At 42.3% G+C, this 27,808-nt stretch overlaps 1 protein-coding gene across 5 annotated transcripts in view; it reads right to left on the bottom strand.

Moving 5' to 3' along the window:
- The window catches only part of RNF130 (ring finger protein 130), a 164,964-nt gene that overhangs the window by 78,313 nt on the left and 58,843 nt on the right, over positions 1 to 27,808 (bottom strand). For all 5 annotated transcript variants that reach the window (XM_072145618.1, XM_072145615.1, XM_072145614.1 and 2 more), the window contains one exon: positions 11,190 to 11,384. In XM_072145618.1, coding sequence (XP_072001719.1) covers positions 11,190 to 11,384 — 195 coding nt within the window. The remainder of the gene's footprint in view (positions 1 to 11,189; positions 11,385 to 27,808) is intronic.

Genomic DNA, 27,808 nt, shown 5'->3' with positions numbered 1-27,808 from the left:
CCCTCCTGCTGTATGATGTATAAACGTGGCGGAGGCCATAATCACCAATGGGGCACAGATGCAAAGTATTGCATCCATTTCCAGAATCCACTGAACATATGCTCTGGGCGCTACCAAGTGATGTAACTGTCTATATAAGGACAGTACATTATTGGGGAACCATCCTGAACATTGGCAACAGCCAATCACTCCTCCACCAGCTTTCAGGGAATCCACCTGATGCATCCTTAAATCAAAGGACTTAAAACATATTGGGAATATGCAGGCCTGCAGCGATGACATAATGTCTATAACATGTTGCCAAAGTGATGCAGTGGTGCAGGTCCTTCAGGGCGTTAACTGGTCATCAAATTCAACCCCCATATTAAATTTGGCTGGTATACATACCTGCTGGGTATAAAATGTCAAAGAACGGTAAATAATGGTTGCTGTAAGTAGACTGTCAATGACTTAAAAAAAAAAAAGTCAGAAAATACCCAGTTTAGATATTTTTACAGTAACACTTTCAAGTCACCAGGATGTGACAGGTCTAAGTGAGGCATATAAAGGATGTGGGGAACAGTTTGGCCACGCAAAGTCTATTTCTGTACAATACACCCACCACAGAGTTACGATTTAGCCAGTCACTTTTAGCTAAGTGTGTATTACTTTGTGAACAAAGTTATGAAAAAAAACAAAAATTTACAAAATGGTCTCATGGTGAGAATTTCGAATATGAATTCTGAAATTATGATGTTGAAAGCCAGGAATCAGCCTGGGGCCCTTGCAGATCGAGTATAAGGTGATAACAGGAGCTTCCTATAGATAACATGCGCCTATTTTTACACAATCTCCTTGACCTTCTTGATAAAGGGTCATATGTTGCATTCCAAGGTGAGATTCTGAAATTGTTAAAAAAAAAACCTTAAAAGAATTCCATAAAACTTTAAAACAGTAGTACCAGTAGTAAAATGTATGACGTTAAAAAAAAAAAAAAAAAACAGTACAACTTTTAACCTTTGAGTTTGCTCGCTACTCAAAAGGACACCAAGAACACTTATACGGTTGTATATTTGTCCTGAAACATTAAGGAAGACGACTGTGCATGTGCAGGAAGTGCCGAGTGCCGGCTGTCGTCAAAGGTGGTAAAGGTGGACAGTAAGGCCAAACAGAGGCGTGCATAATTAGCTGAAGACTGAGCAAGAAGGGGCTCCTGTGACTTAAACAGGAGTCCCGAGGCTCATTTGCATAATTTTAAAAGATGGTTTTCTCCAAAACTAGGCTGTTAAAAGATAAAAGGAAGGACAGAACATGCCTCCAGAACACACGCACCAGTGTGTAACTGTGTTTGGTGTACAATACTGTATTATTGTGGTAGATTTTCTTTAAAAATAAATTAAACCTCCCCCTTGCCTTTAGAAAAGTTGAACACAGAAAATCAGGGTGCACGAGCAGACATTTCTGCCCATTTAGCCCGGTTCTGCTGCTACTTCCCCGGCCAAACTTCCTGGTATTGGGAGAGACTGTTCATCACAAGGCTTGTTCTTTCTTGTCCTGGGTGCATCATTGTTTCCAGCCCCTTCCCATCCATTTCTAGCCATAAAAGGATGGGTTAGGGATGGAACAGAGCCTAGTGTCAGCCCCTTCCCATCCATGTCCAGCCAAAAGGATGGGTTAGGGATGGAACAGAGAGCCTAGTGTCAGCCCCTTCCCATCCATGTCCAGCCAAAAGGATGGGTTAGGGATGGAACAGAGAGCCTAGTGTCAGCCCCTTCCCATCCATGTCCAGCCAAAAGGATGGGTTAGGGATGGAACAGAGAGCCTAGTGTCAGCCCCTTCCCATCCATGTCCAGCCAAAAGGATGGGTTAGGGATGGAACAGAGAGCCTAGTGAAAGCCCCTTCCCATCCATGTCTAGCCAAAAGGATGGGTTAGGGATGGAACAGAGAGCCTAGTGAAAGCCCCTTCCCATCCATGTCCAGCCAAAAGGATGGGTTAGGGATGGAACAGATAGCCTAGTGTCAGCCCCTTCCCATCCATGTCCAGCCAAAAGGATGGGTTAGGGATGGAACAGATAGCCTAGTGTCAGCCCCTTCCCATCCATGTCCAGCCAAAAGGATGGGTTAGGGATGGAACAGATAGCCTAGTGTTAGCCCCTTGCAACCAGACAACAAGTGAATCCCAGAGCCTTTAAGGCTAACAGCATACACATAATAATACACACTGCAGGATTTATTCCTCAACTGGTGTAAAAAGGCATCTAGACCCTTCTTGAAGCTCTCTGCTGTCCCTGCTGTGACCAGCGCCTGAGGCAGGCTATTTCACAGATTGACAGTTCTCATAATAAAAAAGCCTTGTCACCTTGATTTCTCCAAACGGAGACAGTGCCCCCTCGTCTTTTGATTTGATTTAATCTGATACAACTTACCACCATATTTTTTGTATGGACCATTCATATATTTAAATAAATTAATCATGTGCCTTTATAGTCGTCTCTTTTTCAGACTAAATAAATCTAGTTGTTTTAATCTTTCCTCGTAACCAAGACCCTCCATGCCCCTTATCATTTTTGTGGCTCTTCGTTATGTATGTAGTGCAATTTTTTTACATTTATTTTTTTTGGTCCGAATTTGCAGCAGATACACTACAGGGATCCTCCAATTCAATGGTCAGCAGCGCCTAAACCTTTCCAATAAATGAAATTCTGGTATGATGCTACTTATCACATAGCACGACCGGCTATAAATAGAGAACAGTGCGATGGCTTTCTCCACTTTGCTGCGGACAAGCTCTGGAGTCGTCTAGATAACGTCACCATGAAATCCAAGTATTCCAGGGGCGGTGATCTGACCCCTTACATCATCAGCTGCCACTCTACAGGATGAGCGGCCATCTGTCTAGCAGCCACAAGGCACAATGTCAATGCTAATACTGGCACGAGGACAATGCTAACAGGACAATATGGAGGCATTTTATTCATCTACCGGCATTTATGTCTATTCCTTACAAGATTGTATTACAACACCAGACTTCTTATGTGACATCTTAATATCTGATTCAGCTGTTCCTCATTTATCCAGGTCCTCTATACAAGACCACGCAGATGTTTGTTATCTGAGTACATATCTTTAATATGCAGATGCCATTTTTTTTATTATTATTTACTTTATGCATATAAATTGCTCATTTTACATCCCAAATTAAACATAAAATACTATGCCCATCCCTATACATTCCCATTTAATTATTTAGGTCATTTTATTTACCAATCAGTAGATATCAACCAGCCAATATTTCTGAGGCTCTACACGTCACAATTTTCAGCAGTGTATTGCCCCATGTGGCGAACGACTGGGCGTTCGTGTACTCAGTGGAAGCCATGGAAATGTAGCGTGGACTTATAAATGGACTATGGCATATTCAGCCGAAGAGTGGTTATGTACTTATGCCTTTTATGTCTTGCATTGAATTTGTATATATATGAAGTTGAATATATGGTCGGTCTATGAATTTTCTATGAGACATATTGCCCCATGTGAACATCCCCTTAAAGTGCCATAGTAGATGTTTCCTACAGACCCTGCAAGGCACATCATTCTACATCTGGGAAGGTAAGGTTATCCAAAATCAGTATAATAGTCTGAGGCATTATCCATATAGTAGTTGAAGATTCTCAAGAAAAAAAAAATATATATGTATATATATGCCAATTTGGGCTCAGGTTTTCACCAAACTATTAACCACAGGGGATAAATCAGGTGTGTGAAAAATTAGATTACTGTGAAATAATAGTTCTATTATGTGGAATATTTTCGATTATATCATTACAGTTCCCCGGGAGTTCACGGGACCCGCAGGGCCAATGACTGGTTGACCTGTGTACAATAAACAAAAAAGTGATGCCCTATACATCAGCGGAAGTGAAATCCCATAGTTTAAGTAGGCAACTGTGATCCCCAAAACCCCAAGAACAGCCGGACAAATGCAGAGCCAAAAACACAGAATCATATGGGAACCTGGGGCCAGAGAAGGTCAAGTACGCTTTTTTTTTGCCATCTAACCTTTTGATCTAAAATCTGTCTAAAACCACTGATACATAAGGTGAAAGCATTTCAGACAGATTTTTATACACGGTGCAGACAACCCATAAAGTGAAAAATATGAGGGTGCGGTGTGTGGTGACACGCCATAGGCTCACCACACCATAACCAGGAGCCTCTGACTCCTATTGGTGAGACAGCAATTAGAGACAGATCATGGCTACAATTCCAGCCATGTGAATGAGCCCTAATGGTGAGTTGTTACAGGCATCATAGCCAGCCTCTTGGTTTCACAGGTCCAATTCATAATTCATTCAAAGAATGACATGCAACCCAAGAATAGAAAACCCAAGACTAAGGCCTACTGCCAACGAGCAAGTGCAGTCAGTGCGCTGAGGGAATATCCCGACCCGAAACTCAGATCATGATCAATGAACTGATGTGTTGAGTTCATTTTAGTGATCAGAGTTTAGGGTCCGGATATCCCTTCACACACAAAGCAATTTTCAATAACTGCACTTGCACATGGAGAAGAGGCCTACTAGACTGTGGTGACATACGGCTGCAATGTTTTATTATTGAGAAACTCAAATTTTTAGTAACTAAATAAAAATTAATAAATAACATTTAAAAAGCATATCTAGCAAAACATTGCGACAATTTAAGATCTTTTGATAAAAGGGAAGGCCAGGCTCTCAGATCGCCCAATAACCCAGGTTGTCGCTGGAGAGTCTCCAATCAAACGAAAACCTACAAACGTTGACCATCCTATTCACCAATTTGCGATAAATCACAACGTATATCATCTCATCACTAGCCGGGGCTAGAATAAAGCATGAAGTGAAAAATGACTGAAAAAAACAAACTCATTAAATACAATTACCGGTACCTCAACCTGAGGTAAAATTAAGCAGTAGCAGCCAGAAAAACATTGGGGACTGTGGTAGGAAGAAAAGCAATGAGAGGCAGTGACACCATGTGGCCCCTTTACACAATTATTTCAAGGGGCCCCCTCCACTCACACGAACATTGCGTCTTCTCGGGCCGCAAACAATGGACCTATGGACGATTGATGCCAGCCAGTCTTTGGCATGTATAGAGAAAGAACCTATTGTTGCCTATGTTTGCAGCAGTTCGGACAGCCGGCTCCTGTGCTTGAGCCATAAAAACATGGCGTTGTGTGCTACCTGCGCAGAAACAGCTCATGTCCCCATTATACGGCTGTGTGCATGAGGCATAAGCCATACAAGAAATTCCAGTTATATCCATATCCTCGACTGTTGCCTTGCTTTATTTTTGTCTCTGCACGTCTCCTTTGTTCTACGACTGACAGCAAAAGAAAACAAAAAGAAAAGAAGACTGTCAATTTACTGACAGCGAGTGGGAGACCGCGCAACACTCATGGAGGACTCGAAGACTCAAATGCCATGTAGAGAAGGTGCCGAATACAACATCTCTGGGACACCCTGTTGCTGCAGTAATAATAGGGTATGGCTATAAGTAGATGCCTAGAAGTATTCTTACAATAAAAACAAGCAACAAACAGAACAAGAAATAAAGCGTCATAACGATGAATTCATCCTAAAGGGATCTCAATAGGACAATGCACCTGTATTATGGCTGTGACACATAGCTATCCACCTTATTCAATTGTAAGAAGAATTAACTAAATTACCTCTGCATTGTCCGTGACAGAGTTATGTTTCTTTTTTTTTTTGGGTAAAAACCACTAAAGGTCTGGGGTTATTTCTTTAACTTCTTAACTATCCATACCCATTAAAGTGCCTTTGACTACTTGAAGTAGGCCTCATGATCAGTGCTGCTTGCTTACAAGTTTTTCTAGCCTCACTGCATCTTCCGTCTCTAAAAAAAAAAAAAAACAAACCCGCACCCAACAATCTGCAAATTCGTACAGTCCACCAACAGAGATCTGAGACACGGCTGTCAACTCGAGACCGAGGAGAATGTGGTCACATGACCCAAAGTACTTCCGCAGAATTCCTGATATATATACGAGAGCTAAAAAAAGAACACCTTGTTTACACTGGAGACGCCTAGAAGAAAGTGGGAGGAAGCCTGCAAAAACAGGACCCAGCTTCAGGAAACATTTACAGAAGTTGATCTCTCCCTTGGTTAGCGTTGAGGAGGAGATGTTAAAATATAACAGGAGGTTGATAGAAACCAAGCAATGCTGTACGCTGGGTATAGATAGCTAAAAAGGGACAAAGTGCAAACACAAAATAAAATATTAACCCCTTAAGGACGCAGCCATTTTACAGCTTAAGGCTCAGCCCGATTTTTTGGATTCTGACTTGCTTCGCTTTATATGGTTATAACTTTTGAACACTGTTACTTATCAAAACGATTCTGAGATTGTTTTTTCCCCACATGTTGTACTTCATTTTAGTGGTAAATTTTGGCAGATAAGTTTTGCGTTTATTTACAAAAAAAAGAAAATATGATAAATTTTTTGAAAAATTTGCCATTTTCGAAATTCTAAATCATTGCGTTTTCAGGCAGATAGATTTACCACCTAAATAAGTTGCTGAATAACATTTCCCATTTGTCTACTTTACATTTTCATAATTTCTGAAATGTCTGGATAATTTATTTTGATGTCACGCGGCTTACAAATAGAATATCGCTTTTCCGGATTTTCAGAATTGACTATTTTGGGGATAAATACAGTTTTGAATGAAATTTTACATATTTAGCATCAAAACCCCCTATATAATCTACCCATTTTCAAATCTGCACCCCTCAAGCTATCAGAAACAGCTTTTACGAAGATTGTTAACCCCTTGAGATCTTCATAGTAATTGAATCAAAATGGAGGTGAAATTTAGAATGGTCATACTGTTCCCTTATACGTTCATTTAGCACTAAAATTTACACATTTCCAAAATATAAAAAGAGAAAACCCACCATACAATTTGTTCTGCAATTTCTCCTGAGTACAAAGACCCCCCACATGTGGCTGTGACTTGTTTTATGGGCGCACAGCGAGACGCAGAAGGGAAGGAGAGCCCTGCAGCTGCCAGGATTTTAGTTTCCTCATTGGCCCCTTTTGAAGGCTATAAAATTTTCGCTTTTTCGTTATTGGGGCCATGTGACGGCATTTTTTTTGCGGGATGAGATGCTTTTTCCATTGTTACCATTTTGGGGTTGGTATCACCTATTGTTGAAAATTTAGGAACTTTTTTTGAGGGCAGGAGTAGAAAAGCATCAATTCTGTACTGGATTTTTGACTTTTTTTTTTTTGGTGTTCACCGTATAGACTAATAATCATGTTAGCTTTATTCTATGGGTTGATACGATTACGGGGATACCAGACATGAATATATTTTCTTACGTTTTACTAAATTTGTCAAACAAAACCCTAATGTGGGGAAAAATCTATAATTTTTGTATTGCCATCTTCCAAGTGGCATAACTTTGTTACGTTTTTGGCTACGGAGCTGGTTGATGGCTTGTTTTTTGCGGGACATGTTGTACTTTGCACCAGTATCATGTCTAAGTACATATGGTTTTTTGGTCGCATTTGATAGCATTTTTTGTGGGATTGAAAAGGTAAAAATCATAATTTTTGGAGGGTTTATAACAGTTTTTTTTTTACGGCGTTTATCGTGGGGGTTCAATAATGATTTACTTTTATTCTACGGGTTGTTACGGACGCGGTGATACTATATATGTGGGGTTTGTGTTATGATTTAGACTTTTTTTTTGAGTTATATGTCTCTTTATATGTTTTGGGGGTTTGGGGCATTTTTAGTGATTTATGACTTTATTTTTTTATTGAATAACTTTTTTTTTTACTTTTTTACTTTTATACCATGGGATATGAACAAGCAATCCTCTGATTGCTTGTTCATGATAATATTCTGCAATACTCATGTATTGCAGAGTATTATCAGTGTCAGCCTATGCACTTGCATAGGCTGGCACTTTGCCAGTAAGATGACGTCACAGACGCCATCTTACTGGCAATTCTTGCTAGTAACTCTGGGGTCCAGATCGGACCCCAGAGTTACTATAGCAACGATCAGCGCCCCCCGAAAACGGTTCGGGGGGGCCGATCGTGGGGGAAAGACACCCCAGATGCTTGTTAGATGCCGCGGTCGCGCTGACCGCGGCATCTAAAGGGTTAAGCACCCGCGATCGGAGACAACTCCGATCGCGGGTGTTACACTGGGGTGCCGGCTATTAGTTACAGCCGGCACCCCGTGTTTCCCGATGCCGGTTCGGCTCTGATCCAGAGCCGAGCCGGCATAGGCGCCGTGGCGGATATATCCGCCACGGAGCGCTAAGTCACTGCGCTCCGTGGCGGATATATCCGCCGCGGAGCGTGAAGGGGTTAAAGGAAATCTATAACCAGGATTGTAAACCAAGTACACTTACATGCTAGTGAGCGCCCCCAAGAGAGGGTCTGCTCTTCTTTTAGCTTTTTATTCCCTGTCCCCCCCCCCCCCCAAAAAATAATTTTTAAAGCCTTTTATTCTTTCAAAAAATTGCATAAGAAGCTAAAAGAAGAGCGGATCCTGCCAGAGGGGGCACACACCAGTATGTCAGTGTACTTGGTTTACAATGCTTCATCCTGGTAGTAGATGTCCTTTAATGTGCATAATAGGCAAAGCCTCAAGGTCCAATGTGGCCTTTTGAGTTTCACCACCCATTACCACCTACTCAGCCTTGATGGACATTGCCCTGGCCAAGAGACATACCTCATGGCCATGCATATGGTAAATCAAAATGCTCTCTGCATAAAAACTATGATTTTTGAGATTTCAGAACATCCATCATTGGGTTTGATGAATGTGTGTGGGCTCCACAACATAATGCAGAGTGCATACAAATATGAGTAAATTATACTCAAAGTTAGTGCCTGTACATAAAGGAAGAACATGTTCCTCCTCCAGTATTTGTTTACAGCTATGGTAACAGAAGGGCACCGCACTGTTTATCTAAATCTACACAATTCTGGGGAATCCCTTTAAGGTGGTACAAAAGGTCATAGTTATAGACTTGTTGTAGAACAAATATACAAAACATGCAATACTAAATCAAGTGTCAACCTTGAACGCTATAGGCAACAGTAAAGTTCTCATAGTAGATAAATGGAGTCTACCATTACCCCAATTGCTGGTACTGCCATATACTGTCCACTGTTGTTCCCAAGAGAACTTTTTAAAAAATTACTTTTACTAATTATATTGGTGCACCAGGGGCATTCGTTTCATCCAAGAGCACCACTATTGTAGGTGGTACCTATACATTTGCATCCTAGCCCAGGGTTGCCCCATTCTACCTCTGCCCTACGTTGGTGGTCAACATACTTGTCTCCTGCTTCAAATCTTGCTCATTACTCTGAGCTTCCATCTCACGTGCATACGCCAGCACCGGGGTACAGCCAGAAGAGCGACTATAGAGAAGAGGAAATGGACTGAACCCCTCATTGGGTAGTGATCGGACTGAACCACTTCTCTCTCTCTCTTGATCCACCACCAATGCTTGCGCAAGGGGAGTCTTAATCAGTAAAAGACTACTGTGAGATACTGGTCAGACATAGGTCCAACTTGAAGGATGCCTACACACTGCATGGATAGTGCACAACATCTTCCTCACCGTGAGCATTGTCCATGGACGTTGATTTGAACTCATGTTGGACTTGTTTTGAAGTTTTTGAAAGACTATGGGACCTTTGCCTCATTGGCACATCAGGAAATCGAGGCAATCAGGAAATAGAGGCCCAGAATCTTCTCCTTACCCCTGTTCTGACTTTCAATAAAGCTTCGGGTCTGTGACCTACACCAGTCCTCTATTTTTACCCCATCATTCGCCCCCATAGCATATGTTTTTTGGTGTGAAGCATTGATCAAGCTTTTGTACCAGATAGCGATGGGCAGTCAGCTCTTTATAGTGAACTGGACCATTTGGTCCTGGTCGCCAAAGAGCCGGCTATTATAGATGGGTAATTACATTGGGAAAGGTTTCCAGATGGCCAAACAACCATCTCCCAGTCAAGAGCCAACTCTTGTTCAGCAGAAAGAGCCAGCTCTTACAGCCAATCCGGTTGGGTATGACCAATCACTAGCGCCAGACCAGCATTCCAGTGTGATGTAAAGCTAGGGTTTAAGAAGAGCCCCCTCGCTGATTACATTGGACTCATAACTATGAGTCCAGTGTATTTCACCTCTCAAAGGAAACAGCGTAATATATCCCTTTGTGCCATTTCAGGGAATTGAAGTACAGACTTGTATCCCTGATATGCCGCCCTTATACAGGATTGCATATTCAGCTGACAGGTCCACTTTAATAGCCGTGGTATGGATGACACGAATAAAAAAAACGATGTCAGCATTTATCCATCTCCAGATAAGATGCTAAGCAATGCTTCTGAGCGTATGCAGTTAAGAGTGCCAGAGATGATGAAGTAGATAGCAATAAGATGGTAAACCGAAGACTCTTCAAAGGAGAACATCAATACACATTTGCAAATATGACACACTCTCTCGAGCAATTACAGACCTCTGTTGCTGTTGTCTCGTAGCCAATACTCTCCTCAGTAAGGAAACACTTGAGGCAGAGATGGATCCATGCATCCCCACCACCAGCGTTGTGCCAGTTTGCAATACCAACGCTGAGAATTTATTATTGCAACCTGAATTGGGCAGCAATTAAAGCAAATCTACCATCAAAATCCTTCTTGATAAACCAGGGACACTTACACCTAGATCCAGCCACCTTACATATCCTTAATTTGTTATCCACGGGCTCCTTCCTTCTAAAATCAACTGTTATTATGCTAATGAGCCAAACGCCTTATGGCTCATTAACCTAATTTTAAATGCCAGGTTCCCTTTAACAGACTAGTTTTTTTTCCCAAGACAATATTTGCCAATCTGTTGCTCGAAATTCACACGTGAGCGTCCACCAACTAGACACCACTTCCCCTTTCAGCTGCGGAGGATGAGTGCAGAGCTATACAGTATATTAATTATTAATATGGGGGCGGGGTTATATGACTATGTCGGGACAAGGTTGTTCTCATAGCTCCTAAAATTACATGGTGTCATATCGATCTCTGGCTGGTATCATCTCAGGCAAGATGGCTGCCCCCGTTTTTTGTGCGGAATATAATAAATTCCATTGTACAGGTGACATTTGAGCTTACCAGGATGCGTCATGGTGACTGTATCTTCATTGGAATTGTTATTGTAGATGACCACGGCGGTGGCGTTATGGGAAGCGGCTCGAAGGATTTTCTCCTTGAAGGTGCAGTTACCGCGCTGCAGAAGAGCAATCCAGTGCTTGGTGTTTGGAGGCACGGGGAATCGTATGTGAGAGTCGCAGCCCTGTCTGTCTGGAGCTGAGAAAAAAGGAGAAAAGATGGTGAGGAAAGTCCTGCTAACATTGTCAATGAACAGAACATCTCTACATTCATCTGGGTCTAAGGGGGAAGAGAGAGAGATAATAATAATAATGATAATTCCATTATTTATATAGCGCACACAGATTACGCAGCGCTGCACAGAGGTTACCAAATCAGTTACTGTCCCCATGAGGCTCACAATCTATTCAACCTACCATTATGTTTTTGGAGTGTGGGAGGAAACTGGAGGACCCGGAGGAAACCCATGCAAACACAGAGAGAACATACAAACTCTTTGCAGATGTTGACCCTGGGACTTGAACCCAGGTCTGTTTTACACCATCGATCTCGTCTTGGGCCGAGTTCCCACCTGCGTTTGGGTTTCTACTCTTAAATTCCATAGCAAAAATGATAATAATGCAAAACTAATGAATACACTGAAATGTCAATGGACTTTTAATGGCTTCCGTCTTTTTTTCACGACTTCCGAAAATTGCTTGGAAAATGCAGAACAATTTTTTCCAGTCGGAAGTGGTACAGACAGACACTAAAAGAAGCCATTAAAAATCCACTGCCATCAATAGATCCATTAGTCTTCAGTTATCCTTTTTGTGATTGGAGTTAGTAGTGGAAGTCAAAACGCAAGTGTGAACGGTGCCTAGTACAAGCACAATTATGTGGAATGTGATGTACCACATATCTGTGAACAAGGAAGTACCAGCCACGAGGCAAGTTAAGCCTCTTGTCTCAGGCAGCATCAACAGCAGGAAGGGGGTTCACCTTTGGGGCACTGTCAGCAGGTCCTGACAATTACAAATAAAGTCTCTTCTCAGTGACTAAAAAGGCCATTGAAAAGAATTAGGCTATATTCACACGTACGTATGGTGGACGTATATACGGGTGATGTATATACTTCCCCCATACATGGCAATGGGCTCACGGTGCCCTACGGGAGTGGTACTGTGCCGCACACTGTGGCACCGTGCTGTTCCATAGCCGGGAGGAAGATCGGATATGTCCTATCTCTCCCCATAATACAGCCATACATCGCTATGAAGAGGGGTGGGGGCGAGTGGTGCTCATCCCCTCCCGGCGATAAATTATTAGAACATTAAAAGCCCAACCTATCCATTTGCGGCCATGAACTGGCAACGGATTGTATTATAATATTTGCTCTCTGAAGCTTCATGTACGCGTTACACCTCGCTGCTGATCAATCCCACATCAAATATTCTTTGTACTATATAGGATAGTGATAGCTGACATAGAGAAGACCAGAATTCTGCCTGTTGCCACGGTAAAAAAAAAGATACAACCAATGAAATTGCAACAGGGGATCTGAGAGCTGTCAATCATTGTTCAGAGCCCCGCCCATGAGGAGCAGCTCAGCACCGAAAATAGGGTAAAAGCAGTGTGGTCAATATATTAAAAGCTATAAATCTGGTTATCCTACATTTTCAATAACACTGCATTTTGTTGAGCTATAAAACGTCACCATATTTAGTAGAGAACACAGAAAATTATCCTGATAATAAAAGAAAATTGCATGCAACCACAAACCTCTTAAGAAAACTCCGCTCATGCTGTAACTAAAGCATCAGCTTTGTAAGAGGACAAAAAAAAATCCTTGCACTTTCTACAAACAAACACTTTAGCGCGTATAATACGGCGCTTTGTTCTTTCTACCTGCCCACAGATGCATCGCCTTGGAGAGAAGGGAGCAAAGTATCTAAAAATCACTTTACAATTAAATCATGCCGAATCAGTGGAGAAGAAAGACGGCTCCTCGTCTCTTTTGTGGCGCGTTCTTTAGTAGTGATTAAAGGGAACTGAATGTTATGGGCAGCGATGACTAAAGAGCCGATTTGTTTCGCTATTTGATGTACGGATATTCAATTAACTGTCAAATGACGAGGCGGCCACTTAGGAAATAAGCGCCATCTCAGTCGTAGACAATCACAGACTTCACAGCAGAACAAAAAACTGAAGGTCCTTGACGCAATTCATAACCAAAGGGCGGAAAAAAAGGACACAGGATCTTTACCTTTACTGTGGATGCACAAAGTAGGATTTAAAGGGATACCACAAGCAAAAGCTAAAAATACAGCTATTACCCCAAACCACAACACCCCCCATTTTGTACCTTCTTGAGTAAAGTTCTTCTCACTTTTAAGAGCACTTAATGATATGCATTCATAGCGGCCACAGTAATGTTATCTTTATAGAGGCCATTGTACAGGGAGGGGGAGGAGATAAGCTGTGACATCATCTATTGTCAGTACTGATGTAATGATGGGTCAGTGTTATCTATATACAGGTCATTGTACAGGAAGGGAAGGAGATAAGCTGTGACATCATCTATTGTCAGTAGTGATGTAATGATGGGTCAGTGTTATCTATATAGATGTCATTGTACAGGGAGGGGGAGGAGATAAGCTGTGACATCATCTATTGTCAGTAGTGATGTAATGATGGGTCAGTGTTATCTATATAGAGGTCATTGTACAGGGAGGGGGAGGGGATAAGCTGTGACATCATCTATTGTCAGTAGTGATGTAATGATGGGTCAGTGTTATCTATATAGAGGTCATTCATTGTGTAGGGAGGGGGAGGAGATAATCTATGATATCATCTATTGTCAGTAGTGATGTAATGATGGGTCAGTGTTCTCTATATAGAGGTCATTGTACAGGGAGGGGGAGGAGATAAACTGTGACATCAACTATTGTGATGATACAAAGTGGACATGAATAAAAAAAATAAAATTATGGTATCAGTACAAGTCATGTTCCTGTCCAGATTTGCCTTGTGGAAAACATTACAACTGGGACGGACAAGAATAACGCAGCCTATTAAAACCCAGATCATGCGCCGCCTGCAGCTGCTGCCTGTTCGCTCTCACTTGGCAATTTCTAATTTTCAGGCTGAGTGCCGGAGTTAACATACCATTTTTCCTCGCAGCCAGTTTGTGCGTTCTGTGAAATAAATTATCGCTGGCCTTATTTCAGGACGATCAATTATCTGCATTTTTCCCTGTATGCATTAAAGCTATAGAGAAGGAAATGTAAAAAAAAAAAAGCATCAGTGACTACCCAATAGCAAAACAGGGACGGGAATGGAGCAGGGAAAATGTATCTCAGCAATAAATAAATGATAAAAAAATGTACATCTATCTATAGCTCTGTGTATTTAGTTATATGCTCATCTACATCTAGTAAGATTCCTTCTGGAATAGTTATACCCCTTTGGTTTTAATCCGGCATCATGTCATTAGGCTTCCTGTAGATCATGCTTGATGTCAAGGGAGCTGCCTTACAAGGTAGCTAAAAGAGGTGTGGTTTTCCTTAACCCATCCTGGAAAACTTATTTGCTTATTTTCCCAGAATCCCCTAGGGGATCGTCCACACACCTACAAGGAAACCGGTCACCACATTTTTTTACAAATACAGCTAGTGTCAAGTTTCTATAGAGCCCAAATAACTATCTGACCCCTTTCTTAAAATTATTTCCCTGAGATCCCCATAAAATCTGAGTTATAAACTTGCCTGGGATCTATAGTGTGAGTCAGGGTGCCTAATATCATGTGACAAGGATGATATCAGAGGTCCTTTAGCCTCTTAACATTAGCAAACTGTACCCCATGCACATATCTGACCAAAAAAAAAAAAAACATAGCATGCCTGCATGGACTTCTACACCTCTCCATGCAGGCTGCTGTGATATGTATGTTGTGATTTCATGAGACATGTGCTTAGTGTAGTGTTTGCTAATATTAGGAAGCTAAAGGACCTGCAATGATGTCACCCTGGCCACATGACATTACTGCTGCATGCTGATAAGGCATGGGGATGTGCCACTGGATTCAGCCCAAGAAGGCCACATCCACCTCGACTCTCTATAGACATCCCTGGATACTAGGTAAAATTATAAAGTTAGTTATGTATGGGAATCTGAGGGGAGCAAGTTTTCGCTTAAAAAAAAAAAAAAAAAGGTCTAAGTTAGTTACTACGGCTATATGGAAACCTGCCATTTGTAAAAGAAAAAGAAAAATTAGGCGACAGGTTCCCTTTAATTGGCAATCTCCGTAAGGAGAATTCTTAACTCCTGACCCTAGTCACAAGCCTCTCGCAAAGCCAAACCAGTTCCCTCCACTGCACTGAAGAGACCCAACCAGGTGGAAACAGTGCTGTCTACAGTTGGGAGTCTGTTCCTTCTGGAATAGATATATCTTATCATAAAGCCTCTTGATGGTAATGCTTGATGTCAAGGGAGCTGCCTCACAAGGTAGTTAAAGAGGCGCGGTTTTCCTTTATCCCATCCTAAAAAACGTATTTGCATATTTTCTCAGTAAAACCAGATCACTCCTGTGAGTTTTATCCAGAAATTCAACTACTGACTTGTAATACCAATTGCAACCTATAGAAAGTAGCGTCAGTGGACTTTTAACAGAATGCATTAATTATTAAAGTGCCGGTGCAGTTATTCAGCCATGCAAAACATTTCTATATAATGCAGGGCCTCCAATCCTCCCAATCCAGCCCGTGGGATTAGGCCAACATATGGGCCGTTTCCATAAGCTGCACATGTTTTTGACAGGTTCTGCTTTTCAACAATGCCTTTGTCAGCATTTTCGAATGCTGTCACTACTTTATAAAACTTTATTTCACATTACCTGGCTCCCTGCCAGAATCATGTGGGGAGTCCCAGTAAGGTGGGGGAGGGCGGGGGTCAGGTACAGCAGCCTGTTTCTCAGTCTCCTAATCCATTCTTACTCAACTCCTTAAGATCCCTCTCCCTCCTCTGCCTGCTCAATGCACATGACGGGGTGATGGAGCTGGATGAGTGTGGAGTAGAGGAAGTATTAATGAGGAACATGCATAACTCTACTGACCTGACATACGACAATCTGAAAACTCCTCACTATTCATGAACCCTTTTCTGGACCTTCACTATAACATCCATGTGCAAACAGGTGACATTTTATAGGTCTCCCCTCTAATACAGCTTTGGCAGCTTTACGGTTCCACGGTCACATAAAACATGGAATATTTACATTCAGTTTTACAGAGAGAAAATTTATAGAACTGCAAAAACCAACTCTGAAAAATTAAAACGGAAGCTTTGAAAATTTGCCTAAACTGTCACTGCGGAATCATAAATTTAGAGGAAACGGTAATAAATTTTAAAGATTAACGAGACCCGGTTTATTTTTATCACTAAAGGAAGACATTTTTTGGAACCTGTTGTACGCGATATATTGATGATAGAACCAAAAGAAAGAAAATAGAAATGGAGGTTTAGAAATCTTAAATGCTCTATAATCCATCTTTATGTGTTAACAAACCCTTCATTCCAGTTACCCAGGGGTCTTCATTATTGGGGGATGTAGAATCCCTAACTCAGCACGTCTGCAGTAAATCAACAGGCCTGTAGGACCAAGCGTCGCTACATGAGACTGCATGGCACTGTCAGTGGTTGTTTTGTTAGAACAATGAAGGACCGTGATTAACAGGATGTTCCTAAATACCCCAAATGCCTAAAATATAGGAAATTCTTTCTGCATTTCTGTAGCTCAATGTTCAGGAAATAAGTGGGGGTCCTAGTGGCTGGCCGCTCCAAAAATAGACGCTTATCCCGTGAATAGGTGTTAAAAGGCATCTACAACCAGCATGAATTGCATTATGCAAATGAACCTCAGGGGCTCCAGCTTCCATGGGTGTTAAAGGAGCATGGAGCCCATGAGGCTCATTTGCATACAGTCTTTCATCATGGTGGTAGATGTCCTTTATAATTCTGTGAAAACCCCTTTATCTACACCAAGTCTCCTTGCTTATGAGGTGGTTTACCAAATTAGAAAGTGCTTAACTATTTTTTTTAATCGTATCATTATATATATTTATTTTGTGTGTGTGAGCGGAGGAAAGCCAAGTGGGGGAGTGGGCCAGAACGGGGCAGGTAGGTATCTCTACGCCAAGCCGGACCTGGCATAGAAATAAACGCTCCGCAGCCCGCCTGGGAATACATCAAAAGGCAGGAACCTCTTGATGTATCCGGCAGCGTCGGAGGGGCGGGGTTTGATTAATCTGGCATATGTGAATCTCCCGCAAGTGTAATACTTTATATATAATAGCAGTATAATTTTAGATTTGTAATATAATGTATGTTATAGCGGTATTATTTTTGTTTTGTAATATTTTTATATATACATTATAGCAGTATAGTTTTATACTTGTAATATTTATGCATATATATTTATTATATAATTTTATACTTATATTAATATAATAAATATAGCATTATAATTATAGATATATCATATTTTTGTATATCCATTATATAATTTTAGAACTGGAATATTTTTTAGCTAGAAACGCAATATAATTTTACATTTATAATATTTTTCAACATATTCTAGCCGTGTTATTCTGCCCGTTGGCGGACATTTTTTAATAATGGCTATGGGTGTTACCATATATTTTTGGACAAATAATGCAATATACCACACAAATACAACGTAAATGAGAGAAAATTTTACTTAATCAGTGAAAATACAGAATGTAGAAGGGTCCATTTTCGCCCACAACTGGCATCCAGGCAACAACAACTTGACCCCTGCGATGTCGGTGTAAGGGCGCACAATGAAACTTTTGTGTAATTCCGATAAGCGAGATGTGGATGGCAAACACAGTGCTACACATTAGTAAGAAGCACTTCTACATCATAGTGACTCAAGTGTCTTCAGAGCACTTGCATCCAAGAGTAATGTCATTCTTAACCCTCATCATCTTGAGTAGATTACACTAATTGTCAAGTTTCCTATTATGCAAATTATCTTATAGATATATATTAAAAAAAATACTTGTCGGCTCTTTATTACCTCTTGATGCAAATTATACTAGGGCTTCTTCAAGAGTTCATGAAAAACTGTCTAGAGTTTGCTCTGGTCGTTCTATCCATAACTGAAATATGTATTAGCTGTAGGAATTCTCACTGAAATGGGTCGTCAATCGCGGCGGCCCCAGAGCAGGCCGACAATCGCGGCGCCCCCAGAGCAGGCCGACAATCGCGGCGCCCCCAGAGCAGGCCCACAATCGCGGCGCCCCCAGAGCAGGCCCACAATCGCGGCGCCCCCAGAGCAGGCCGACAATCGCGGCGCCCCCAGAGCAGGCCGACAATCGCGGCGCCCCCAGAGCAGGCCGACAATCGCGGCGCCCCCAGAGCAGGCCGACAATCGCGGCGCCCCCAGAGCAGGCCCACAATCGCGGCGCCAAAAGAGCAGGCCCACAATCGCGGCGCCAAAAGAGCAGGCCCACAATCGCGGCGCTAAAAGAGCAGGCCCACAATCGCGGCGCCAAAAGAGCAGGCCCACAATCGCGGCGCCAAAAGAGCAGGCCCACAATCGCGGCGCCAAAAGAGCAGGCCCACAATCGCGGCGCCAAAAGAGCAGGCCCACAAACGCGGCGCCAAAAGAGCAGGCCCACAATCGCGGCGCCAAAAGAGCAGGCCCACAATCGCGGCGCCAAAAGAGCAGGCCCACAATCGCGGCGCCAAAAGAGCAGGCCCACAATCGCAGATTTCAGATGTGAAAGGTACTCAGGAGGAATCCCCACTTTTATCTCGAGATTGACCAGGACAACAGAACTGTGGAGTCAGAGTCGGTGACCATTTTGGTCTGAGTCTGAGTCAAAGCTAGGGAAATTGAGGAGTCGGAAGTTTGGCTTCCAGGCTCCACAGCCCTGGTCGCCATGACTCTATAATTAGGCATTAATGCTCCAGACTAATGCTTTTTTAGGCTATTTAATACATCTCACGGGGTCCACATTATGGACTTTTATTTGGACTAATGTTTTTCATTAAAAAGAGCAGATGGTGTATATTTTAGGCAAGGCTTTATGGGAACAAACATATTACCCAGAGGCTCCCATGTGTATGTAGATATTTTTGGGGTTCTGGACTCTGATCAGGGCAAGATTATTGGATGAGAAGTCATGAGGGAACAGGGTATATACATTTATCTTCCTGGGGTATGTTTCAAAGGCATCAGTTCTCTGTACTGATGAGAAGCAAGAACCGAAAATCTTAAGAAAAGTTATGCTCATAGACAAACTTATATCCAATACCATATAATATCTACATGAGGATAGCCATTAACCATACATGATTTACCTACACAGACGGTCCTCTACTTAAGAACACCAGACTTACAGACGACCCCTAGTTACAAACTGACCTCTGGATGTTGGTAATTTAATGTACTTTAGTCCTAGGCTACAATAATCAGATGTAACAGTTATCACAGGTGTCTGTAATGAAGCTTTATTGTTAATCCTGGTTCTTATGACAACCCAACATTTTTAAAAACCAATTGTCACAGAGGCCAAAAATTTTTAGCTTGGGCTACAATTGTAAAATATACAGTTCCGACTTACATACAAACTCAACTTTAGAACAATCCTACAGAACTTATCTTGTAAGTAACCCAGGGACTGCCTGAACTATAAAATATACAAAGCATATCAATAAAAAATAAATTGACCAATTTGGCATAATAAACCCAACATATACGTCCTACCCCATGATCAATGCAGAAAAAAAAAAGTGTGAATGATAATTTGCAAGTTTAGGTAAATTTATACCATAGCTGTGCTCTTTAACAAAGCAGGACTAACACAATACCATGGTAACCAGGTTGAATGAGAAAATCATATATCTACATTCATACAGAATATAGAAATGAACAGCAGCTTATATAGATTTTAAGATATGAGAGTCATAGACATGAGCATACGGCAAAAATGCGTCAATCCTGCTATACACCCCACAAAAGAAAGTGTGAAGGTGGGTATAAGATTTTGAGAGGTCTGAAGGTGAAATTACATATGCCGGTACAATGGTCTGTTTTTGATAATTTGCATTTTCAGTCCTTATGCAGGGTTATAGGTCTCCAAGGTAACAGACTACAAACAATATTGTGGCAGCATACTGTCGAGTGACAAATCTGGCCTAGTTTAAGACTGGCCTGTCCAACAGGACAAGGGTTTCAGACACATTCGGCAACATTGTGAACAGAAGGGAGCAGGTCTTTCGAGTCGGTAAGCCAACTGACTCTACACTGGTGGCAATGCAGTAACCACACGGGCAACATCTCTAACAATTTCCGGATACAGAAGAATTGCCTCATGAACAGTCAGTTATGATGAACGGTTGAACTTTCAATATCAGGCTTTTCTCCATATTTTGGATTTGGAGACGATCCATTTTATTCCGACTCCATGACATGGTGCCCATAAAAAGGTATACAGTCAGAATATAGCAAGTTGGCACAAATTACAAGATTTCTGTCGTAATAAAGATGATAAAAAATGTCCCAATGTGTAGTCTGATCCTGAAGAAAAATACTGGTAGTTCCATCTGGTCCCATTTTACTGCTTAACTAAATCTGTAAGTGAGCAAGAAGACAGAAGGGAGTGTGAGACGATCAGACTACAAATAGTTTGTTTGTAGTCTGTTACTATAGCAACTAAAATCTGTGTTAGAGCTGTAGACAGATTTGTTCTCGAGTCTATTGACAAAGTTGCTTATCTGATCATTTTGATATTTTGGGAACACATTTATCTGCGTTTCTTGAATATTTAAGAACACAGCCTCAATTTTTTTATGTGATCCGATTGTTACAAGTTGGGCCACTAACCTGCAGGGCAGTAGAAGAAAAGCATTATTACTGCTGACCTTGCAGTAGAGACAATGGCCAATTTAACACTCCACAAATACAGCCGCATCTATTACTGTATTTTTGGGACTATAAGGCGCACCGGATTATAAGGCACACCATCGATAAATGCCTATCAAAAAGTCTAGGTTCATATATAAGGCGCACCGGATTGTAAGGATGAATGACCATCAGGTGGCAGACCTGTGCACAGTTCAATACAGCTGTTGTCTGTAGGTACGGTTCATATATAAGGCGCACTAGACTATAAGGCGCACCTTTGATTTCTGAGAAAATCAAAGGATTTTTTGTGCACCTAATAGTCCGAAAAATACGTTACACAGCACAAGGGTCTGTTCATCTCTAGTCTAAACCTATAGTTAGCTAGTTGTGTCAGTTCAATTAGCTTGGATTTACTGCCTCTGATGGTTACATAGCCTTAGCTAGTCTGCCGGGTAGTGCGGTGCTAGGCTTACAATACACGGCGCCCAATGTCTCATTCCTGATTGTTGAGCGTCAATAACCTACTTTTTGGTGTCAATGACACCAATGTCAGCTACTGGCAGAGCAAGTGTTATTACAACATTTAGCTCACTCTGTTCACCAATTACCACCCGCCACTTGGAAGCAGAGTGTTATTACACATTTTCCTATTAAAAAATCGAGGATGGATTGTTCGAGCTTATTTTAACTTCACTGAAAACAAAGGATAACGTGCTCATTTCAACATCTTAAAAAAGGCAAAAACTGCAGGACAAGAAGAAGCAGATTCTGCAATGAGGAGAGTAAAGGTCACTGTGATAAATCATAATTCAGTGTCAGACATATTGGTATGAGGTCCTGATGAGGGGTATATGCGTATATGTGAAAAGAACATAATTTGTATTGTGAGGGGTATATGTGATATATGTGGGGGGCACAGCAAAGTCAGTTGTGGTGTGAGGAGTATATATTACATATATGGGTGGCACAGTGTGGTCAGTTGTTGTGGGAGGGGTATATATAATTATTTGGGGGCACAGTGTGGTTTTTTGTGGTGTGAGGGGTATATATAATATATGCGTGTGGCACAGTGTGATCAGTTGTGGTGTGAGGGGTGTATATGATATATGTGAGGGGTACAGTGGTTAGTTGTGGTGTGAGGGGTATATATAATATATGTGGGGGATACAGTGTGGTTAGTTGTGGTGTGAGGGGTATATATGATATATGTGTGGGTACAGTGTGGACAGTTGTGGTGTGAGGGGTATATATGATATATGTGTGGGTACAGTGGTTAGTTGTGGTGTGAGGGGTACATATGATATACGTGGGGGCACAGTGTGGACAGTTGTGGTGTGATGGGTATATATTATATATGTGGGGGGCACAGTGTGGTCAGTTGTGGTGTGAGGGGTATATATGATATATGTGTGGGTATAGTGGTTAGTTGTGGTGTGAGGGGTACATATGATATACGTGGGGGCACAGTGTGGACAGTTGTGGTGTGATGGGTATATATTATATATGTGGGGGGCACAGTGTGGTCAGTTGTGGTGTGAGGGGTATATATGATATATGTGTGGGTATAGTGGTTAGTTGTGGTGTGAGGGGTACATATGATATACGTGGGGGCACAGTGTGGACAGTTGTGGTGTGATGGGTATATATTATATATGTGGGGGGCACAGTGTGGTCAGTTGTGGTGTGAGGGGTATATATGATATATGTGTGGGTTAGTTGTGGTGTGAGGGGTATATATGACATACGTTGGGGCACAGTGTGGTCATTTGTGTTGTGAAGGGCAAATATGATCTGTGTGATGGGCACTGTGTGGACAGTTGTGAAGCGAGGGGTATATATGATATAGGAGGGGCACATTGTGGTCTGTTGTAGTGCAAGGAGTATATATGATCCATGTTGGGGCACATCAAAATCAGTCATGTTGTGAGGGGTAATTATCATATATATGGTTGGTACAGTGTGGGTATCCATATGGGTGGGGGGCACGGTTTGGTGAATTTTTTTGGAGCACAGTGTGGGATGGGTTAACCAAGGAAACTATAAGCATTGCAACGTCAAGCCAGACCGCAAGCAACCCCTTTTACTGCATTATGTAATGCCCCATGCCATACAATCTCCTCCAAGCAAACATACAATCCGTCCTTGACTTTGCCAACAATTATGACGCCATTGGAGTTAAAACAGTGATAAAAGTCTAATCTTTAGTACAGGGCGTGTGTGGGACTTCTGGCAAGACACAACCATCACCCTTGTGGGGTTTATAGCTGCTCTAGGTGAACTGTAAGTGACAAGTGTACATGGCAGGAATTTGCTGAATCAGCAAATATTTATAGCAGACTGAACATTGTGCTAAAGCTCAACCCGCAAATAAGTTTATAGTTTACCCACTGAAATTTCGAATTGAATTTCGCCGCTTGTTGTACTATTGGGTTTTCGTACTGTACAATACTATATCATACATACTGTATACCCCTAGTTTAACCCTAGGCCCAGGACATGTATGACAAAACACGTAACTCGTACATACATCTATCCACCGCTTGATCCAGTTTGTGTGCGCTGGTCAAACAGTGCCGAAATTCATTTAACCTCACGTCTAAGGGTCAACTGGACATGACGTCTACAAGGCCGGCTTATGATCTGTCAACACAGCGCGGGGTCCGAGAGATCGTGCAGCCGCTCACATAATCCCAAGGACAAGCTGTCATTCTATTAAACGGACGGGAATAGGATTATTGGCATAGGCAGGCAGCTATTTACAAATCCCTGTCATACTATGTCTGCATTAAGGCTCAAAAAGGGGTTAGGTCCGTTTCAACAAAGTCTGTGTAAAATTATGGTTGTGCCTTCAAAGGAAATCTACCAACAAAATCCAAAATTATAAACCAAGGACACTAAATCATAGATTCAGGCACCGTGACTGTGACAATCATCTTATATTTGTTATCCATGCCCTCCTTCCCTCTAAAAAACAACTTTTAAAATGATGGGCTCGGGGGGGGGGGGGGGGGTGGTGTCACCAAAGCCCTGTTGTGCTGCAGCTGCACAGGCTATTACGGTGTCACACCCTCCCCCACCCTGAGACAGATGTTATCTCACTGAAGCAGAGGAAGTTTCAGCACACAGTGGTGGTGGTGGGGGGGGCTTCTGTACAGTGTAACCGCCTGTGAGGCTGCAGCGAAGAGGGGCTCTGATAACACCCCTAGGAGCCCTTCAGGTTAATTAGCATCATTTTAAAAGTAGATTTTAGAAGGAAGGAGGCCATGGATAACAAATATAAGAAGATTACCACAGTCACGGTGCCGGGAGTGTCCATGGTTTTTCATGATGGGTTTTGAAGGTAGATTTCCTTTAAGACAGGGCTGGGAAATGTGCTGCTCCTGCCAACGCGGTCATGCCTGGTGGTCACATGAGAATAGCGGGGCCAGCGGCACGAGCCAGGAGGCCTACTACTGTACAAAACCTGACATTACCGGGGCTTGTGTGCTGCAGCTGTTCCTGCCGTGGCAGAGCAGGGAGTAATACACTCTCTGTTCTGCCACTAGGGGCAGCACCACTCCCAGTGCCGGTGACGTAATGACATGACCACATCACTGGCACTGGGGGCCTTCCTTCAGCAATGTGGACAGCTCCCACCAGACTTTTTTTTTTTTGCACATGGAAGGCATAAGGAGAGGAAGCATTATAAAAGGAGGCAATATTGGGGGGGGGGGGGGAGACATTATAAAAGGAAACATGATGGGGGGGGACATTCTAAAAGGAGGCATGATGGGGGGGGCATTCTAAAAGGAGGCATGATGGGGGGGGGGACATTCTAAAAGGAGGCATGATGGGGGGGACAAAGTGACAAGTGACAAAGACACTTTTACAATCAGCATAGAATAGGCTACTGGAACCGGTCACCAGCAATAAAAAAAACAAAAAAAAAAACAACATTCTTGGTGACCGGTTCTGATAAGCAATACAATGGACAAAAATATAATACTAAAAATAACCTTGTGATATAAAAATCAAGGAGGGGATAGATTGATTGCAACCCAATTGCAGGATCAGACTACACAAGATTTTATGTGTAGTCTGTAAGTATGGAAACGCATTAGTCTACATAATAGCAGTGGACACAAAACGGCCAAATTTAATAAAGGCTAAAATGCATTTTATTTAAGACATGTTAGAGTACGAGTTCTCCAATAATTCACTCAAAGATAGGAACAAGAGACAACACAAAGGAACAAATTGCAGCAGTATGGACAAATTTTACAAGAAGATATTGACTATGCTTGATGTATACGGCCCATTTTGCTTTTAGCATTTGCTAATCTTACTTTAAGTTGTTTTGTGCACATAATGAAAGGCGCCACCATCCCGGCCGGAAGTGTAAGGACATCTTTATCAAGAAATCTTTACGTCTTATTCTACAACCATTCATTCAGCAAATCAGCAGTCACGTTCAATAAGAGAAGATTGAGATTGGGATAATGAGATTCCTACGGTGCCATTAACTCTAGAGGAGGAGGGAAGATGATGTAGATGACCTGTATACGGGAATATATATAAATTTCTGCTATGGGCGACTGTCCCAAAAAGCAATAATCTCGCAGTCAATTTGGTTGGTTGCAGAAATCCTGTACTGTAAGCCAAACATATGGCTGTACCCGGCCGCACATAATGGAGCCGGCTGTGAGCGCAGGTGTAGAGGGCACCACTGGGAGCAATGATCCTCGCTGTCTGGTATCAGCATGGTGTATGGAGGAAAACACACACAGAGGTTACCGCCTGGAGGAGAATGATATGTTTGTAGCCCTGATGTTCAATCAATCTCACACAGAAGCTGGAAAAAGGGTCTACACGTCCATTAAACATGAAGCGGGTAATGAGACACAACAGGCTGTCACCCCGGGCAATGATGTCTACCTTATCCTACGTGACCCTCTAAAAGGCCAACCTCGTTATTGCCGACAGAGTTTGTCATTTCACGACGTGAAAAATCGGGTGGGTTGCATAACCACCACAATCCCACAAATAAATAAAATTGCTCACCCCTTGATTTCAGTCTGACTTTCACGGTGCCTAGTGACATGTGAGAAAATAGCCAAACTAGTCACTTCTTTTCCAAAAGAAAACTACAGCACATTGTTTCGATGTTCCTACATCTCAATAGTCCTTGGTCTAAATCAGGAATGCAATCACAGATTGCCTTTGCAGGCGTACAGTCTCGTGAAGGAAATCTACCATAAAAATCCATCATGATAAACCAGGGATACCTACTCAGGCACCATGACTGTGGTAATCTTCTCATATTTGTTGCCATGGCCTCCTTCCTTCTAAAATCAACTTTTAAAATTATGCTAAATGAGTCTAAGTGGCTACCCTAAGCCCTTCTGTGATCTGGCTTTGCAGACCGTTACACAGTCTTGTCCTCCCACCTACTCCCACAGCTCTTTTGCAGTGAGATTAGGAAGTTCTCACACACTCGTGGAGCTTCTTCCTCACTTCCGTCATAAGCTCATGATACCACCGTGACTCGTATTAGCCCCATTTAGCAGTTCTTATAGTGTCCGGCACATATTCAGTTCACCTCTGTTCATTGACACTATTAAGAGAAATCCAGGTGGAAAGTAGCCATGGGTCCAATGAGATGGACCAACATAAGCCTCCTGGTGAAGTGAAGCTAACCTTTCTTCATTGCACAGTCGCCCAGTATCCAGAGTATGGTGTACCGTGACGTACCGGCCTTGGCTGTACCCAATGCACTGCACATGTGATGGAGGCTCTCGCTTCATCTCATCCAACTCACGATTACTTTTAACCCTGATTTCTCTTCATATCGGCAACTGAAGGACTGGTTAGGACGATCAACAATGTCCGATTCCATCGTCACAACCCCATTCCCTCAAATAACTGAGGAGAACGACACCACCACCATGAATGTACCACAAATGGTACCTAGTGCCTATAAACAGCCTTATGGTAGAATTATCAAGGCAAGACACAAACACAATAGAGGTTTCCTAGATCAGATTTACAATTTAGTCTCGCGTCGCCGATGACTCATAAAGCAACGTAAAGCTTTACAATGCGACAAATAGCAGGTTTCAGCTACATGAGCAATCACATCAAAAGGGCAAGGTAAGAGCACTAGACGAGAAGAGAGTGACCCTTCTAGCAAACAGCAGGAAGGTAAATGCATGTTATGTAAGCGAGGGCTTTGAGGGACGGCACTTGTCAGGCGCATTAGTGTTTGACATCAGTGTGTACCATCCAGACGGAGACATATGCAAATATACCTTGTGATGGCAATTATACTCCATATAGTCTGTTAGCTCGATGTTTGACATCTTTGTATTATTACAAGCATTTTCCACAATTTGTACTTGCGTAGTTAAGCCGTGGAACAGGACAGGACCCCCATGGCCAAGATTAAAGTTTTGCCCAATGTCCCTCCTTTCACTTATACAAGGGTTCGGATCTTTGTGCTGCTGGTAAGGCAACGTTCAACCCTGGAGGGAGTTGTAGAACCCTTGGGTGGAATTTGTATCTATCAGACCGGTACTGAATACGCCTTATAATGGTCACTGGGATATAAACCCAATGTTCCACCAGACCAGGTTTATATCACTCCGTTGGTATTCACCGTTTAACCTCTCCATAGAGCAGTGGACTTTGCTGCTACAGGATCACAAGGTCACAAAATTTTAAAGTAGTCTTG

Source organism: Engystomops pustulosus, chromosome 4 (assembly GCF_040894005.1).
Source record: "Engystomops pustulosus chromosome 4, aEngPut4.maternal, whole genome shotgun sequence".
Lineage (NCBI taxonomy): Eukaryota > Metazoa > Chordata > Amphibia > Anura > Leptodactylidae > Engystomops > Engystomops pustulosus.
Note: the sequence above shows the minus strand (reverse complement) of the source record. Positions and strands in the feature narration are given on the sequence as shown.